At 38.3% G+C, this 15,872-nt stretch overlaps 1 protein-coding gene across 1 annotated transcript; it reads left to right on the forward strand.

Annotated features, from left to right (window-relative positions):
- The first annotated feature begins 2,397 nt into the window (after nucleotides 1-2,397).
- KCNV1 (potassium voltage-gated channel modifier subfamily V member 1) lies at nucleotides 2,398-11,986 on the forward strand. The gene is made up of 4 exons (XM_012786297.2): nucleotides 2,398-2,580; nucleotides 2,982-4,239; nucleotides 4,948-5,477; nucleotides 8,783-11,986. The coding sequence occupies exons 2-4, from the start codon at nucleotides 3,773-3,775 to the stop codon at nucleotides 9,292-9,294; spliced, it is 1,509 nt and encodes a 502-aa protein (XP_012641751.1). The 5' UTR covers nucleotides 2,398-2,580; nucleotides 2,982-3,772; the 3' UTR covers nucleotides 9,295-11,986.
- The last annotated feature ends 3,886 nt before the right edge of the window (nucleotides 11,987-15,872 follow it).

Consider the following 15,872-nt stretch of genomic DNA (forward strand, 5'->3'; position numbering starts at 1 on the left):
AATTAAAAATGCTAGTTGTCACTGCAGATTCAATATTCAAATCAATATTGGATAAAACTGATAGATAAAGGTGGGAACTAGTAGAGTATTTCATAACAAGACTCTTAATGGAAAATCACTCAAATATAACATCTGATGACTAGGGAATATACCCAAAGCCATTAGATTGTCGAGTTTTCACACTGCAGTACTGAGCAACCTCCCACATGACAATCACATTCCTCCCATGCTATGTAGGAATGAAATGGAAAGCAAGACCTTACCACCTCCAAGCACTTATCAGTTGTTCTCCTTTCACTTCTTGACATACCTCAGGGTCTATCTCAGGTCAGGATCATGGACCAGGAAAAGTATCCTTTGAATGGACATATTTCTCTTCTTATTTATCATATGCTTTTCATGTGATTTCTGACTCTAACCTGGGCAATTAAGGAAAGAGGGTAAATAGATATAAGGGAATGAAGCAAGAAATAGGTGGGAATTTTTATTACTCAAGAGACTGTTTTGAAATGGGTCATTTATATTTATATACTCTCAGTCGACTAGTCATCATCTCTCTAGTTATGGCTGTCGTAATTAGCATACATTGTTATACTCACAATTGAAAAATTTAGACTTTTAGTAATTGAGATAGCATCTAGAGTTGGAAAGGACCCTGTTTCAATCCCTTCACATACACCTTCACACATTCACCATGTAAGATAGAAAGTTACATAGTGTCTGCCAGAGTTGAAGTTGAAATATGTAACTAAGGATTACAGTGCTTACTTTATAAGATCATTGTGAGAATTTAGAAGCATAGCAAAGGGCCTGATACATAAAGGGTGGTTATTATTATTATTATTGCCTTTATAGGGCACCACTCATCACAACTGAGGTTCAGGGGCTTGATGGCAGTAGAGGACACCTTCAAGTCTCAGTCACCTTTTGCTAACCTCTGGTTGTCTGTCCAAGATCTCCCTCCTCACCTAAGGGTGTCATTTGCCTCTGAAAGTTTTCCTCTTTCCTCATCATAATCTGTAAAGTTAGTATAGACCCTTATTGCTAATTATGGAACAAATAATATGACATTTTGTCTTTTTCAGTACCCACATAATCTATAATTTAGATGTTGGAGGAATTTTTTTCCTCTGTGTAATGGAAAAGTCTGCTACCTCGAAAAATTTAACAAAGTACCTAAACAGAATGATGAACTATGTACTAAGATAATGTTAGCATCTCCATAGTTTCTGTATGGAAGCGTTCTTTATGGAGACAAAAATTAATCAAGTGGAAAGCTGTCAATAAAACAATTAAATATTATACTTTTTGGAAAAGATTCATTGAAGTTGCCTTTTTATCCTCACTGGGTAACTGTCAGGTTTAAAGGGACAGGGATCTTGTCTGTTTTCTTCACTGATGTATCTTGAGCACCTAGAATAGTGCCAGCTACATAGTGAATGCTCGGTAGACATTTGTTAAAAGATCAGGAAAAATACCTCATCAAACTCCTGTCCTTTAGAAATGTGCACAGAAAATAAATAAATAAAATAAAAGCAAACACACTTAAATTTATTTAAAACAATTTTAAATGACATTAATGATATTTTTCAAGCATTTTTTTTTTATGAATGCAGCCTTTTTGACATTTAGTCCTGGGTTTGAATTTGGACTGTGACCTTAAGTAAATCAACTAATTTCTCTGTGCCTCAATTTCTCATTCTTTTAATGGGTATTTTACTAATATTAATACTACCTCAGAGTATTGATTAAGATTAAATAAAGTACTGCATGAGCCTACAAAATTTCCTGGCATAAAGCACAACAGGAGTATTAAAACTTGAAATTTTGCTGAAGAAGACTTAGAGACCCATGAAGTAAATGACATCTAGAGGTCCAACAATTAGTTGGCAAAGCCAGAACTAAACAGCCACATTTCGGTACAATCTATGAAAAAGCTCTCACTACTGTATCAAACTCAGCTCTTTATATATACTTTCTAAACAGCAAAGATGAGTGTGGTTCACTCTCTCTAGCAAAGGCTTTTAAGAAATGCAGTACTCTAAGATGCTTGCTGGAAATAATGAGAAAACGTTGAACCATGCCAACCAAAGCAGCTCATGTAACTGTTCTAACCAGCGCTTAGCCCACTTATCCAGTTGGAAATTTTGGTTCTTGAACATTTGAGCAGACAGATTCAGGGAAAGCGGAATCAAACGCAATAATTCTTGAAGCGTCTTCAGGATGAATATGATCATCAGTGTCACTGAGCGCCTCACTTCCTCCCCGCGTCTCACCTCCCTCCCTCGGTTCCTGCCACTCCCCTCTGCTGTGCTGGGAACCGCGAGGCGGGTGGCTTCCAGCGGGAGCGCGCGGGCGCGGGCGGGGGCGGGCACGCTCATCCTGAGCCGAGGGGCCAGGAGTCTGGAGACAAGTGGAGGCAAGGAGAGGCTGCGAGGCTGGGCAAAGAGCTCAGCTGTGAGCACAGTTTCCCTCCTGGACCCGAAAAGTTAAACCTCACGTGTAGATCAGGCGGATTAAAGGAGACTACCTTACCAGCTGCGCGCGCTCCGCGCTGCCCAGATGTGCCAGGAGCTGCAGGTGAGTCACTTGCCTTTCCCGCCCACCCTCATCCTCTCGACCTGTGTCCAACAGGTTGGCCCAAGAGCAAAGCTCCAAGGGATCTCACCTGGGCACCGGCACTAGGCTTCTCCCTTAACCAAGGCATCGTTACTATTTAAACTCCTGCCCCAACCCACGCGTGTTCCATTCTTTGTTTTTTTGCCTGCTCTTCTAAAATGAGAGTTCCACTGTGCCCAGAACACTTGCTCTCTCCGGGAAACTTGTAGGGACAAAAATGGCTAAAAGGAAGGGTACAAAGTGCCTCAACACGCGGAGGGTACCCAACAGGGTGGGAGCTGTCAGTGATGACCCCTCCCTGGTTCTTAGTGACTCACTGGGACTTTGTTTAAAAGTCATCATTAATTATCTTTATTTCTCAGCCAGGAGGTCAAAACCTAAGGAAGGAGGGAGAAGAAAATGGAGGGTGAGTGACAATCAGACTAGAATTAGAGTGAATTGGGAGAAAATGGTGCTGCCCGTCGCCCAGAGCACCCTGCCCCACGTGCTCATACCCCTGCGAACACCCCGGGGAGGCCAATGAAGTCGTGGTAAAAGAAGAGGGAGGAAGATAAATTGTCAAGTTGGAAGGGACTCAGACCCGGTTACCAGTTCCTTTGCTTTCTGAACTTTTTGTTTTAGTCTTCCGCGGACAGAAGTGAGCCTAGCCATCCCCCTTGCTTGCATTCCGCTGAGAGTCATCTTCTGCTCTTCCTCCTCCTCCACTCTAGATCTCCCTCCTCCCTCCCTTCCCAACCCCTCCACCCACCAACTAAGGAGACAGTCTATGCACCTTCTGGGCTGGGGCTCTCAATTACAAAGTTGGGAGAGGAGGTGCGCACGTTTAAGAAGGACGCAGACGACCGGCAGCGTGCCCTGGGTCTGTCTTGGCTCGGACTACACCTGACCATCTCCCTTGACGCCACCCCTCCTCACTGCCTCGTCTCCCCGCTCTGCCACTTGCGCGCTGCTACCGCGCACTTTCAGCTACTTAGCGGCGGGAGGAGGAACAAGCACTGGGGGGTGGAGAAAGTAGGGGTGCGCCAGTGGGAGCCACCCCCTCGGGAGCCCGGGAAACCCCGGCTGCCACCAGAGGACGTGCCACCTCCCTCGCGGGACCGAGGCTTCCCGTGTGTCCCCAACTCTGTGGCGCCCTCAAGCAGCGGCGGCCAGGATGGAGCTGCCTCTCTGCAGCCGAGCGCTGCTGGACTCGCCACTGGACAGCAGCTCCCTGGACTCCCTGGAATCCAGTGTCTTCTGTAGCGAGGGCGAAGGGGAGCCCCTGGCTCTCGGGGACTGCTTCACTGTCAACGTGGGCGGCAGCCGCTTCGTGCTCTCGCAGCAGGCGCTGTCCTGCTTCCCGCACACGCGCCTTGGCAAGCTGGCGGTGGTGGTGGCTTCCTACCGCCGCCCCGGAGCCCTGGCCGCCGCGCCCAGCCCTCTGGAGCTTTGCGATGACGCTAACCCGGTGGACAACGAGTACTTCTTCGACCGCAGCTCACAGGCATTCCGCTATGTCCTGCACTACTACCGCACCGGCCGCCTGCACGTCATGGAGCAGCTGTGCGCGATCTCCTTCCTGCAGGAGATCCAGTACTGGGGCATCGACGAACTCAGCATCGACTCCTGCTGCAGGGACAGGTACCCACCAGGCGCGCGGAGGCGGGGCGGGGAGGTGGGCGCGGTGGACTGAGAGAGACAGAGAGAGGCACAGGTAACCACTTGAAGCTTTACACAGCTTTGCTGAACCAAGGCCTACTGGTGGCCATGATAGGGCTGAAAGGTGGGTTGGGGGTAGGGGACTGGAAAGGGGCTAAGCCAACTTCGGGGTGGAACTTTTTGAATTTTTTGATCCCTTTTTCAAGTGAGTGTATATTCATTTAATGTATGAAGTAAGAAAAATCAGGCTTGAAATAAATATTTCTTGACTGAATAAACGAATCAGAAAAGCTATGCTCCAAAAGATGCATGTGTAGGGATAAACGTTTTGGTGCGGGGCATTATCATTTATCAAACCTAGAACATTAACTTTGAAAAACTCGGATGGAGAACTGCTTTAAATACAAAAGATAAAACGTTGGTCTCTTGAACAAATGATTATGGGACTTTGAGAGTGACTTTGCTGTTATCTTGCTATTATTAGCACCATTTCTTCATGAATACCTTTCCTTTGCTCACAGAAAAGTTTCATATGGCAAACATCTGTTCTCGTTGCCAGAAAATGGGTAATAAACTACATTAATCCAGAGTAGCTCTGATACATATAAGTCCTTTTGTATAAACTTCTACCTTATCTTCTACTGTATTTTTAAAAAGTTTGACTAATCACCAAGTTGTCTTCTCTAAAAGATACTTCAGAAGAAAAGAGCTGAGCGAAACTTTAGATTTTAAGAAAGACACAGAAGACCAGGAAAGTCAACATGAGAGTGAACAGGACTTCTCACAAGGACCTTGTCCCACTGTCCGCCAGAAGCTCTGGAATATCCTGGAGAAACCTGGGTCTTCCACAGCTGCCCGTATCTTTGGGGTCATATCCATCATCTTCGTTGTGGTGTCCATCGTCAACATGGCTCTGATGTCAGCCGAGTTAAGCTGGCTGGACCTGCAACTTCTAGAAATCCTGGAGTATGTGTGCATTAGCTGGTTCACCGGGGAGTTTGTCCTGCGCTTCCTGTGCGTGCGGGACAGGTGCCGCTTCCTGAGAAAGGTGCCAAACATCATAGACCTTCTTGCCATCCTGCCCTTCTACATCACTCTTCTGGTAGAAAGCCTGAGCGGGAGCCAGACCACACAGGAGCTGGAAAACGTGGGGCGCATAGTCCAAGTTTTGAGGCTGCTCAGGGCTCTGCGCATGCTCAAGCTGGGCAGACATTCCACAGGTACTCAGATTTCATTGATGCCTTTTAATTTTCATTGTGTGTAAGCATCAACTATGACCATGGTACAAGGGAAGTGACTTTGATCTGATATTCAAAATGACCAACTCCCATGCTTTACCCAACTGTGCCTTCTAAAGAGGTGTTGGGAAGAAAACCTTTAAGTTGTTAATCACAAGTATAGAGGAGAAGATGCCTCTCACACGCTTTCTTTCCATAAGAGAAATGTTGATTAACAATTTGATCATTTGTTAACCACAATTTATTTAAATCTTGTACCCAGATGTACAAAAATTAAAGACAGTCTGCCTCTACAAGTTTCTAGATAAAACATGCATAAATAACACATAGATACACATAAATTATATATGATATGTAGGGACAAAAGCCCATTTCTCTTCGTGCCCAAGAAGTACTTGCCACATATGTTCCTTGGCAGAGGGAAAGTCAGCCCTGCAGAGCCTTCTCTGGACACACAGAAAGATGACCAGGCACTGGTGGCCTTTCTAAAATTTTCAAAGAAGCAATGGGAAATACTATGCTTTAGAAGAAAGCAGAAGACACTAATTAAATGCTTTATATAATATCTGAGAATTTTCTTGTCCTTAATCTGAGATGTATGAAAGAGAGAGAGGGTCATAGGAATTCCTTATCTTTTTGTATGTCATAGAACCTTTGAAAACCTAATGAGTATTTCTAGAAAAATCTCCACACAACACACACACATACACACACACACACACACATAATGTGCATACAAATTATAGTCAATGTCAGTGGAAATCATATGACTGATTAAAGACGATTCTTGGGTCCCCAGGGTAGTAGTTCTCAGTGGTTGGCCCAGAAGCTGTTCGATGTTCTGGAGTATATATGAGTTTTCTTATTACAGATCTTAGTGAAAAATAAGAATCCCCACACAAGCTTGTTGAGATGTAGATTCTGAGCCTCAACACCCAGAAAGCTTGAGGTTGGATCTAGGAATATACATTTTAACAAGCAGACAAAGTGTGGTTCTTCGACCATACTTTGAGAAACATGGGAGTAAAATGCCATGTTAGTATAATGCATATTAATACAAATATATATTATTAATAGTACAAACAATTTAGCTGGAGATGCCTAGTCCCAACTTTTTCCCCTAGATATGTGCCTGACTTGGCCATCAAAAGGATGTTGTTGGTAGTTGTCTCTTCCCATAATTATAAATTAACCTCTCATATGTTTTTTTCCCCACATCTCTGGGGTAATTAGGACTTACCCTAATATAATTTTGGTAGTGTATCTTCCTAGCTAGTCTTACATACCAAGGATTTGATAATGGGTTTTCCAACAACTTTTATAAGTACCACTTTTTGTTTTCTGACACACATAATGGGATGCTTTCTTCGAGTATTTATAAACTCTTCACAAGATTCAATTTAAAAACACCCAGTAAAGACTAGATTTTTCCCCAAAAGAAAGAAAAAGGAAAATAATAGTAATTTTCACAATGTCACCTCTGCAAAGGTTTTCTCAGTTCTAAAACAAGCATAAAGATATAGCCTTAATTTATTAAAAAACGAGGAATTGCATAAGTATTTGACAATTTACCTCAATACTACATTTAGTAAGATTATAAACATAGATGACTTATTTCTTCATGTGTTAATAATAAATAAAAATTGGACAGTTTTATATAATAATGATTATTCAACCAGACAGCCTAGGTTTAAATCCTGGATCTGTTGCTTTGTACTAGATATGCTACCTCTCTGTGCTTCAAACTCCTCATCTGTAAAATGGCGTAACAAAAACATTTTTCTTATATTGATTTTTTAGGATTATCTGAGTTGTAACATGCTAGAAATTCAGCCCACTTGGTGTTTCTTTACAAAATTGCTTGGAACATTTCATCTTTAAATGAAAACAGTTTTTCTAGACAAATACTAGGCTTTTCTTCATGTCTTGTCAAATTATTTCAGAACTATAATTCCATATGTACACATCAAAGCCAGTTTTCTAAAAAGGTATTATAAAGATATTCTGAAATATATTATTTTGAAGTTAAACTTCAAAATTAATATCCATTGCCCTTTCAAAATGGATGGTTAATAATTCAAGAATATCTCAAAATTTGAAGAGCAAAATTCAAAATAATGAGAGCATAAATAGTATGTTAATGCACTTTAGTCTCCAGTGAATGAATAAAAACAAACAAACAAATATTCTAAAAATCACTGCTTTGGAACTCTTGAGGCAATATTATTGTGACATCACGTTGATATGACTTCAAACTGTGGATAAACTTTAAGAAGCATCTCTCTAGGATTAGGGAGGATATCAATCAAATCCTGCTTCCATAATGGGCTTTTACTCCCCAGGGCTAAGTTTCTTCACAGATAAGATTGTACTCCCTCGGGTCTGTCTCCCAGGGACTCAATAAATCCTCTTCGGAGCTAGCCATGAGAAGTCTACCAATGCCTTATAATGAGTGAATTCTCTAGTGACTCCATTCCCCATACTTATTGCAATGGAGGATTATTCTGTATTCAGGCCTATATTCTCATAGGAAATCAGAGATAGTATGTACTCAAGGAAGATAATTCCCTATAGCTCTGGTATTAAGGACTAGGAATTCAATGGATGACTTGAGAGTTCAAGGAGCTCCTCCTGATACATTACTCAGAATGTTCCCTGAATATACATGTGATGTCCTCATGTTGATTTTTGTCCCTAATAGCTAACTTGCTTTTGCTGCTTCACCTCATTGCCATGTTATACATCCTTTACTCCCTCTGGCTTTCAAGCAATGAGGCTCCTAAGGGTATTAAATTTTATCAAGAGGGTGAGAAAAACAGACACATAAAATATAATTTAAAAAAACCCATAAAACTGACATCAGAAAGAAGTACTGAAATGATACATTGAGATGCAGGTCTGGCCAAGTGAGCCATCCATGTGCAACACTACAAAGGCTTCTTATTGTGTAGACTAAAGTACAAAGTTCATATCATATGCTCTCTGCCTGCCTTTTAGTCTTACCTCTAACCTTCATTTTTATAAACAGTTGGAGTTCAATAATTATATAAGTGAATGAATGAGTCTAATTGTATTTCTCTCTATTCTCTCATCCTGCCCCATCAACTAGACTGTGAGTTCCCGAAGACAGGGATTATTATCTAATCATCTTTGTATCCCCTGAACATTATCAGTCTGGGGACACATTAGGTGTGCAGTGCATGTTTGTGGGTGGATGGCAAGGAGGGAGAGGGGAAGGGAGAAGAGAAGAGGGGTGCCAATGACTGACAGCAGTTGTTCTGTTGCAGGATTACGCTCACTTGGGATGACCATCACCCAGTGTTATGAAGAAGTCGGCCTGCTGCTCCTATTTCTATCTGTGGGAATTTCTATATTTTCAACTGTGGAATACTTTGCTGAGCAAAGCATTCCAGACACAACCTTCACAAGTGTCCCTTGTGCATGGTGGTGGGCCACAACATCTATGACTACCGTGGGCTATGGGGACATTAGACCAGACACCACCACAGGCAAAATCGTGGCCTTCATGTGTATATTATCTGGAATCCTTGTATTGGCCTTGCCTATTGCTATTATTAACGATCGCTTCTCTGCCTGCTACTTCACCTTGAAACTCAAGGAGGCAGCTGTTAGACAGCGTGAAGCTCTAAAGAAGCTTACCAAGAATATAGCCACTGACTCATATATCAGCGTTAACTTGAGAGATGTCTATGCCCGTAGTATCATGGAGATGCTTCGATTAAAAGGCAGAGAAAGAGCAAGTACTAGGAGCAGCGGGGGAGATGATTTCTGGTTTTGAATTCATTTTCAATTTATTTGCAAAAGTTGTATACAATTAACTCAACTGATAAACCTGTGATATGAATGTCTGTGTTCTTATGATTAATTTCTTTGGAGCGCTACTCGTCTTATTTTTTGCTGTTACATTGCTTGGTTTACTAGAATACTTTGCATCCCCTATAACTCATGTACATCGTTTTGATACATTTGAGTCTCAAAAATAGCTAATAACACAACCAACTACAACTGGACCAATATAAACATGTTTGAATTGTCAAATATGACATAATATTGCAATACATACAACAAAGTTAGCAGTTTTATGTATAACTAATTTTAGAAGTTTTTTCCCCACTAATTTTTAAAAAATGGAAGTTAAACTACATATCCCAGAGAAAAGATAAGTGAACATTGAAGAACACACTGAACAACTTTACTATTAATATATTTAAAGATGTTCTTCAAGTACATAAATTACTCCTTTCTCCATCAGTTAAAACTGTTGAATATAACAATTAGCTTTGCAAGAAAACCCTTATTTGACAATCAGAGGTTGTGTCCCTATCTTCTTTCTGGTGCAAAGCACGGGTCACAAATGAACTGAGCTCTGTATCCCATCATTACTATTGGAGATTAGAATACCAAAACTGTTTAGACTGCAGTAGATGAGTCTGCACAAAGACTTCAAGAACTGCACATCTTCATTCTCCCAGCTAAGTGTTATATGGGGAGTATAAAGCAGCATATTTCTTAGTGCTTCACAAAAATCAGATGGTCTTTAAAATGTCTCTTTATGGATGTATTGCTCAATTATGTCTTTAAAGTCATTAATATGTAGAAGTAAAGTAATGAACATCCTAGTTATACACTGAAATTATTAAATAATCTTATTTCATAAAATGAGAATGATATGTTGAATGACATCACTAGATGAACTTGATCTTTTATTCGTTAACAAAAAAATATTATGGACAGCTTTCTGACTGTTGATAAATAGCAAATGTTCAAACTTTGCAGGCATTTTGACATTCATATTAATTATAAAATTCCTAGACATTCTGTTATAGAATTAAAGCCAAAAGCTCTACAGTTAAGAACTAGCTCATGAGTCCCAATATTTTAGTAAATAAGATTCTAAAAATAACAAAGAATGGATCACTTTAATAATTGCATTTTTAATGGACATAAAAGAGCCCCCAAAAGGAAGAAAATTAGTTCTTAGGGGATAAAATCTTACCTTTTTATATATAAAACACAGATATGCATGTAGTACATAAACATATATTAATGCACAGTATATCTGTGGTATTAAATTTTCATGAGGTAAGAAATTAGGAAAAAATGCCTAGAAGGATTTCTGCCATGGGTGGATACTGATAAGAAATAAACATTGAAAAATACTACTTTCGTATATAGTTATAACATATTTAACCAACTCTATTTAAGGCAGCCTATTACATTAGGAACTATCAAGAGACAGAAAGGTGCCAACCAATTGTAAGATGCTATTGACTGTAAAATGCATCCAGACTTTAGATATGTGAAAATTTAAAATATGCATCTTAAAATCAATGAAATATCACATGTACTACCTCTTGTTTTTTAATATGCATGCTTAAGCTCTGAAAACATTTTCACTGATGGCATGAGTTTTAGATTGTGTACTGAAGTACTTTAGTCCATTTGGCTTGCTTCCACTTCTCCTAAATATTATGAAATATTTAGGGGATATGAATAATAATGAAATTAATATGTTTCCTTTTACACACATATATGGTGAAAGAGTATGGCACAGGGCCACTAGACCCAGGATAAATCCTATCTACAGTCCAAAGCAGAAGTACAAGTTAGATACAGAAGGCAAACTTACTCTGGCTTTTCTAGAATTTTCTTAAATAATGGTTACTCTGGTCCGGGACTATGCTCTGTACTCACCATGTGTTATCTCATTTTATCCTCAAAATAGCTCTATTATATAATTACTTATACTCTCTTAAATATATAGCTTAAATGTTTATTAATTCAATGAATATTTATTAAGGACTCTTCCGTGTGCTGAGCACTAGAGAGTCTTTATTAATCAAGACCAAATCTTGTTCTCTTATATTTAATATTCTGTTAAGGGTATGAGAGTAAGACAAATGAAAAAACTGGGACATTAAAGATGTAAACTTGCCTAAATTCACACAGTCTATAGGTGGCAGAGCCAGGACAGAATGCCAGCCTTTCTGATCCTGAAAATGTCACTCCTAAAAGTAATATTACAGATTTCATTCTTCCCACACAACCTGTGCATAACTGTTTATTTCATAGGCAGGCAAGTCAACTTCTTGTAGATGGAGAGGTTAATATGCCTTAAGTAAACTATCAGCTTATTCTCAGAAGTGGAATGGTGCTTTTAAGAAACAGTTGTGGCAACACATTATAGTCATTTTTAGACATGAAAAACATTATCCTTAGAATAATTAATAGTTGGAAAATAAAAAGTGAAAAAACTGTATGTGTTTTTTTTCCTATCATAGATAATCTTAAATATATTCTCCACAAATGTGCTATGTTAGTTTAGCTGTATAAGTTTTGTCAAGATGTGAACATTTCAAAAGAAATTTTAAAATATCATTGTTTAGCCAACTGTGCTATTATATAAAATATTAGTGCACTTATCCAAGAAAGGTACATATAAACAAACAAAACTTAATTTAAGTAACCAATTAAGGCAGATGTATGCTAATTTTTTATATCATCATTTAAAAATATTAGATATTTTTAAAGATATAAAAAATGTCACTATAAACAATATTTAATATGTTTAGAAATATAAAATAATGGAATTACTATTTTTCTCTAAGCTATTCAGAGAATACTAACTAAAAACATTTGAATGCACAGAAGCAATGTTTTAGTACCAAAAAGTGCAATTTTTAAGAAATTATTGAAGTATCCCTAATACAGGTTACATCATATTCATATTTTATTGTTTTTTTCCATATACGTATAAGTAATTGTTGCACTTATCATTTTAATGCAATGTAATATTAAGTAGAATGTATTAGTTGCACAAAGGAATTAACTGACATAGAAATCTCAGTTCTATGTTTCAATATAGAATTCTTTCATTAAAATCTTTTGACTAGCTGTTGCAGAAAATATATATGTTTACCCAAGGTATCTAAGCAAAACATTATCATTGAGTAAGCTTACTACTCTGACAGATATTTCCAGTAATACATTTTGTTAACACAAAAAACCTCTTCTATTGAAGTATTAGCCATTAATATCTCTGTCTTATCAATCTTTCAGTTCAGGTCCAAGAAGATACTGGTTGGCAAATGATGTGTTCTAATGCTTCCCTTGGTAATTTTCCTTTGCAAAGCAATACCACCTCAAAACCCTCTCCAAGCCACACTGATAGAGGGAAAAAAATGTCACAGATGGAGAGCTTTACTCATACCCTACAGTCAATTGCTTATATGGTATATCTTTAAGGGTAATGGGTTAAACTGGATACTTAACCATCCTCATGTCCTCATTTTCCTTATATCATATTATATCATATTATTATTATATTAATCACTCTCTTGCTCACACTCTCAACCCTATTTCCCCTCTCTTCTTTCCTGGTATTCATTTGGTAAACCCCAACCCTAATTAAATCCAATCCAATGCCTACCTTGTGCCTGCCTCTGTAAAGCAGATCATGCTTTACAAAAAAGCCCATGATATATGCTGATTGTTCTCGTTTTACACTCATGCCTGCAACCCCAAATAGGTTCTTATTGATGCCAGGCAATCTCATCCTGCAATTTCTAAGTCCATTCACTCTCTTGAGATAAATAGAAACCTCTAACACCTCCCTTTGATTCCGCTTTCACTCAGAAAATAGAATCAGAAGAGATATTTTTACAAGAGCTAGCACCCACATTTATCCACCTACCTCCATCTGTGCTGATTCATTCTGCCTTTCCTCCCATTACAGGGGTTGAGCTGTCCATTCTACCATTTCTCTCCAACTCTAGGACATTGCTTCAGAAAGTCTTTCCCCTTTCCATATTTTACCATCACTTTTCCCCATTCCTCTGGACATTGCTATTACGATTTAATTTTTTCATCTTAAAATATTTTTTAAAAAATCAGGTCCCCCCCAAAACTTCTTCAATTTATTTAATCCTCTAGAAAGCACACCATTTTCTACTTTTTTTTTATGGTGAAATTCCTTCACAGCATTTTCCACAATCCCTGTCTCCATTTCCATATTCACTGTTTCTTTTCCCATTCCTTCTTGAAAATGTGCTATGTCAGTCTCCCACTCCTCCTACATCTCTTGCAAAACTGTTTTTCTTAAGGTCAGCAATGACCACATCATTGCTAAATCTAGTTGTCACTGCTCAGACTTCATATTGCCGGATCCATCAACAGTATTTTACATGGGCAATTACAGACCTCTGCTTGAAACACTTCCTTCACTTGACTTCCAGTCCTTCATGCCTTCCTAATTTCACCACTACTTCAATGTTCACTCATCTTTTCCATTTGGGGTGGTCAATCAGAGCTTAATCCTCAGTGCTCCTCTACTCTCTTTTTATCTTTTCCATTGATAAAATCATCTGGTTTCATGGCTTAAATATCATTAATATTTAGTCAATTCCCAAATTTCTATGTCCAGACTATAATGTTCCTCTCACTTCCTGCATCTCCAGATTTGTCTATCTAAACCGCCTATTCAATAGATGTCTAACAAACAGTTCACAATTAGCATATCCAACATCAAATTATTTATATTAAGCAGATGTTAAGAGGTGATTATTACAATACTGATTACGTTCAAGGCATTAAAAAATGACCTGTGAAGGTTAAAGAGAAGGAATCTAGAGAAGTTGGAAAGAATCTTCAGATCATGATGTAGATCTGATGGCTGTGAAGAAGAAAGAGAAGAGTAGAATATTGGGTAAGAAGAGTCTCTGATTACAGCCTAGTTTTAATAAATGTCAACCAGGTTGATAGAGAGTTCTTGAGCAAAAGTATTCAGCCTATTCAGAAGTCCCACATATTTTAGATACAGGAATACAAGCATACCTCCGAGATATTGTGGATTTGGTTCTAATCACTGCCATAAAGCGAATATCACAATAAAGCAACACACACATTGTTTTTATTTTCTATTAAATATAAAAGTTATGTTTATGCTATAGTATAGTAGACTAAGTAGTAGTCTTAGTAGACAATAGCATTGCATCTAAAAATCTAATGTATATAACTTAATTTAAAAATACTTTATTCCAAAAATTACTAATGATTGTAGGAGTCTTCAGTGAGTTCTAACTTGTTATCTACTATTGTATAGTAGACAATAGCATTGCATCTAAAAATCTAATGTATATAACTTAATTTAAAAATATTTTATTCCAAAAATTACTAATGATTGTAGGAGTCTCCAGTGAGTTCTAACTTGTTATTTTCACTAGTGGAGGGTCTTTTCTCAATGTTGATGATCACTGACTGATCAGGGTGGTGGTTCAAAGCTGTGATGATTTCTTAAAAGAAGACAACAATGAAGTTTGCCTCATTTGTTGACTTTTCCTTCTATGAAAGATTTCTCTGTAGCATGTGATGCTGTTTGATAGCATTTTACCCATAGTAGAGCTTCTATCAAAATTGGAATCAATCCTTTCAAACCCTGCAACTGATTTATCAGCTAAGTTTATGTAATATACTAAATCCTTTGTTGTCACTTCAACAATATTCACAGCATCTTCATCAGAAGCAGATTCCATCTCAAGAAAGCAGTTTCTTTGCTCATCCATAAGAAGTAACTTCTAATCCATTACAATTTTATCATGGGATTGCAGCAACTCAGTCACATCTTCAGGCCTCACTTCTAATTCCAGTTCTCTTGCTATTTCCACCACAACTGCAGTTAATTCCTCCACTGAAGTCTTGAATCCCTCAAAGTCATCCATGAGAGTTGGAATCAAATTCTTGCAAACTCCTATTAATGTTTATAGTGTGACCTTCTCTTATAAATCACACGTTATTTTTTATTTCAAAATATTAAGGAGGTACAAATGTTTTTGTTACATGGCTAGCTTTTATAATGCTTTAGTCAGGGCTACTAGTGTGTGCTCATCACCCAAATAGTGTCCGTTGTCCCTATTAGGTAGGTTTTCACCCCTCCCTCTCTCTCCTCCTCCATTTATTTATTTATTTATTTATGTATTTATTTATGTATTTATGTATTTTTATTTCAGCAAAGTCTCAGGTTACAAAAATCAATGTACAGAAATCAGTAGCATTCCTATATACCAACAACAGTCAAACTGAGAACCAAATCAAAGACTCAATATCCCTCAAACTAGCAAAAAGGAAAATAAAATACCTAAGAATATATTTAACTAAGTAGTTAAAAGACCTCTACAAGGAAAACTATGAAACACTGAGGAAGGAAATAGAAGAGGACATAAACAGATGGAAAACATACTATGATCATGGATCAGCAGAATCGATATTGTTAAAATGTCTACACTACCCAAAGTGATCTACAGATTCAATGCAATCCCTATTAAAATACCAACATCATTTTTTGCAGATCTAGAAAAAATA

This window comes from Microcebus murinus, chromosome 7 (genome assembly GCF_040939455.1).
Source record: "Microcebus murinus isolate Inina chromosome 7, M.murinus_Inina_mat1.0, whole genome shotgun sequence".
NCBI lineage: Eukaryota > Metazoa > Chordata > Mammalia > Primates > Cheirogaleidae > Microcebus > Microcebus murinus.

Coding starts and splice junctions, on each gene's coding strand:
- KCNV1 (XM_012786297.2), top strand. CDS start 3,773: ATGGAGCTGCCTCTCTGCAGCCGAGCGCTGCTGGACTCGCCACTGGAC. Junction 4,240..4,947: donor GACTCCTGCTGCAGGGACAG/GTACCCACCAGG, acceptor CTTCTCTAAAAG/ATACTTCAGAAGAAAAGAGC. Junction 5,478..8,782: donor GCTGGGCAGACATTCCACAG/GTACTCAGATTT, acceptor GTTCTGTTGCAG/GATTACGCTCACTTGGGATG.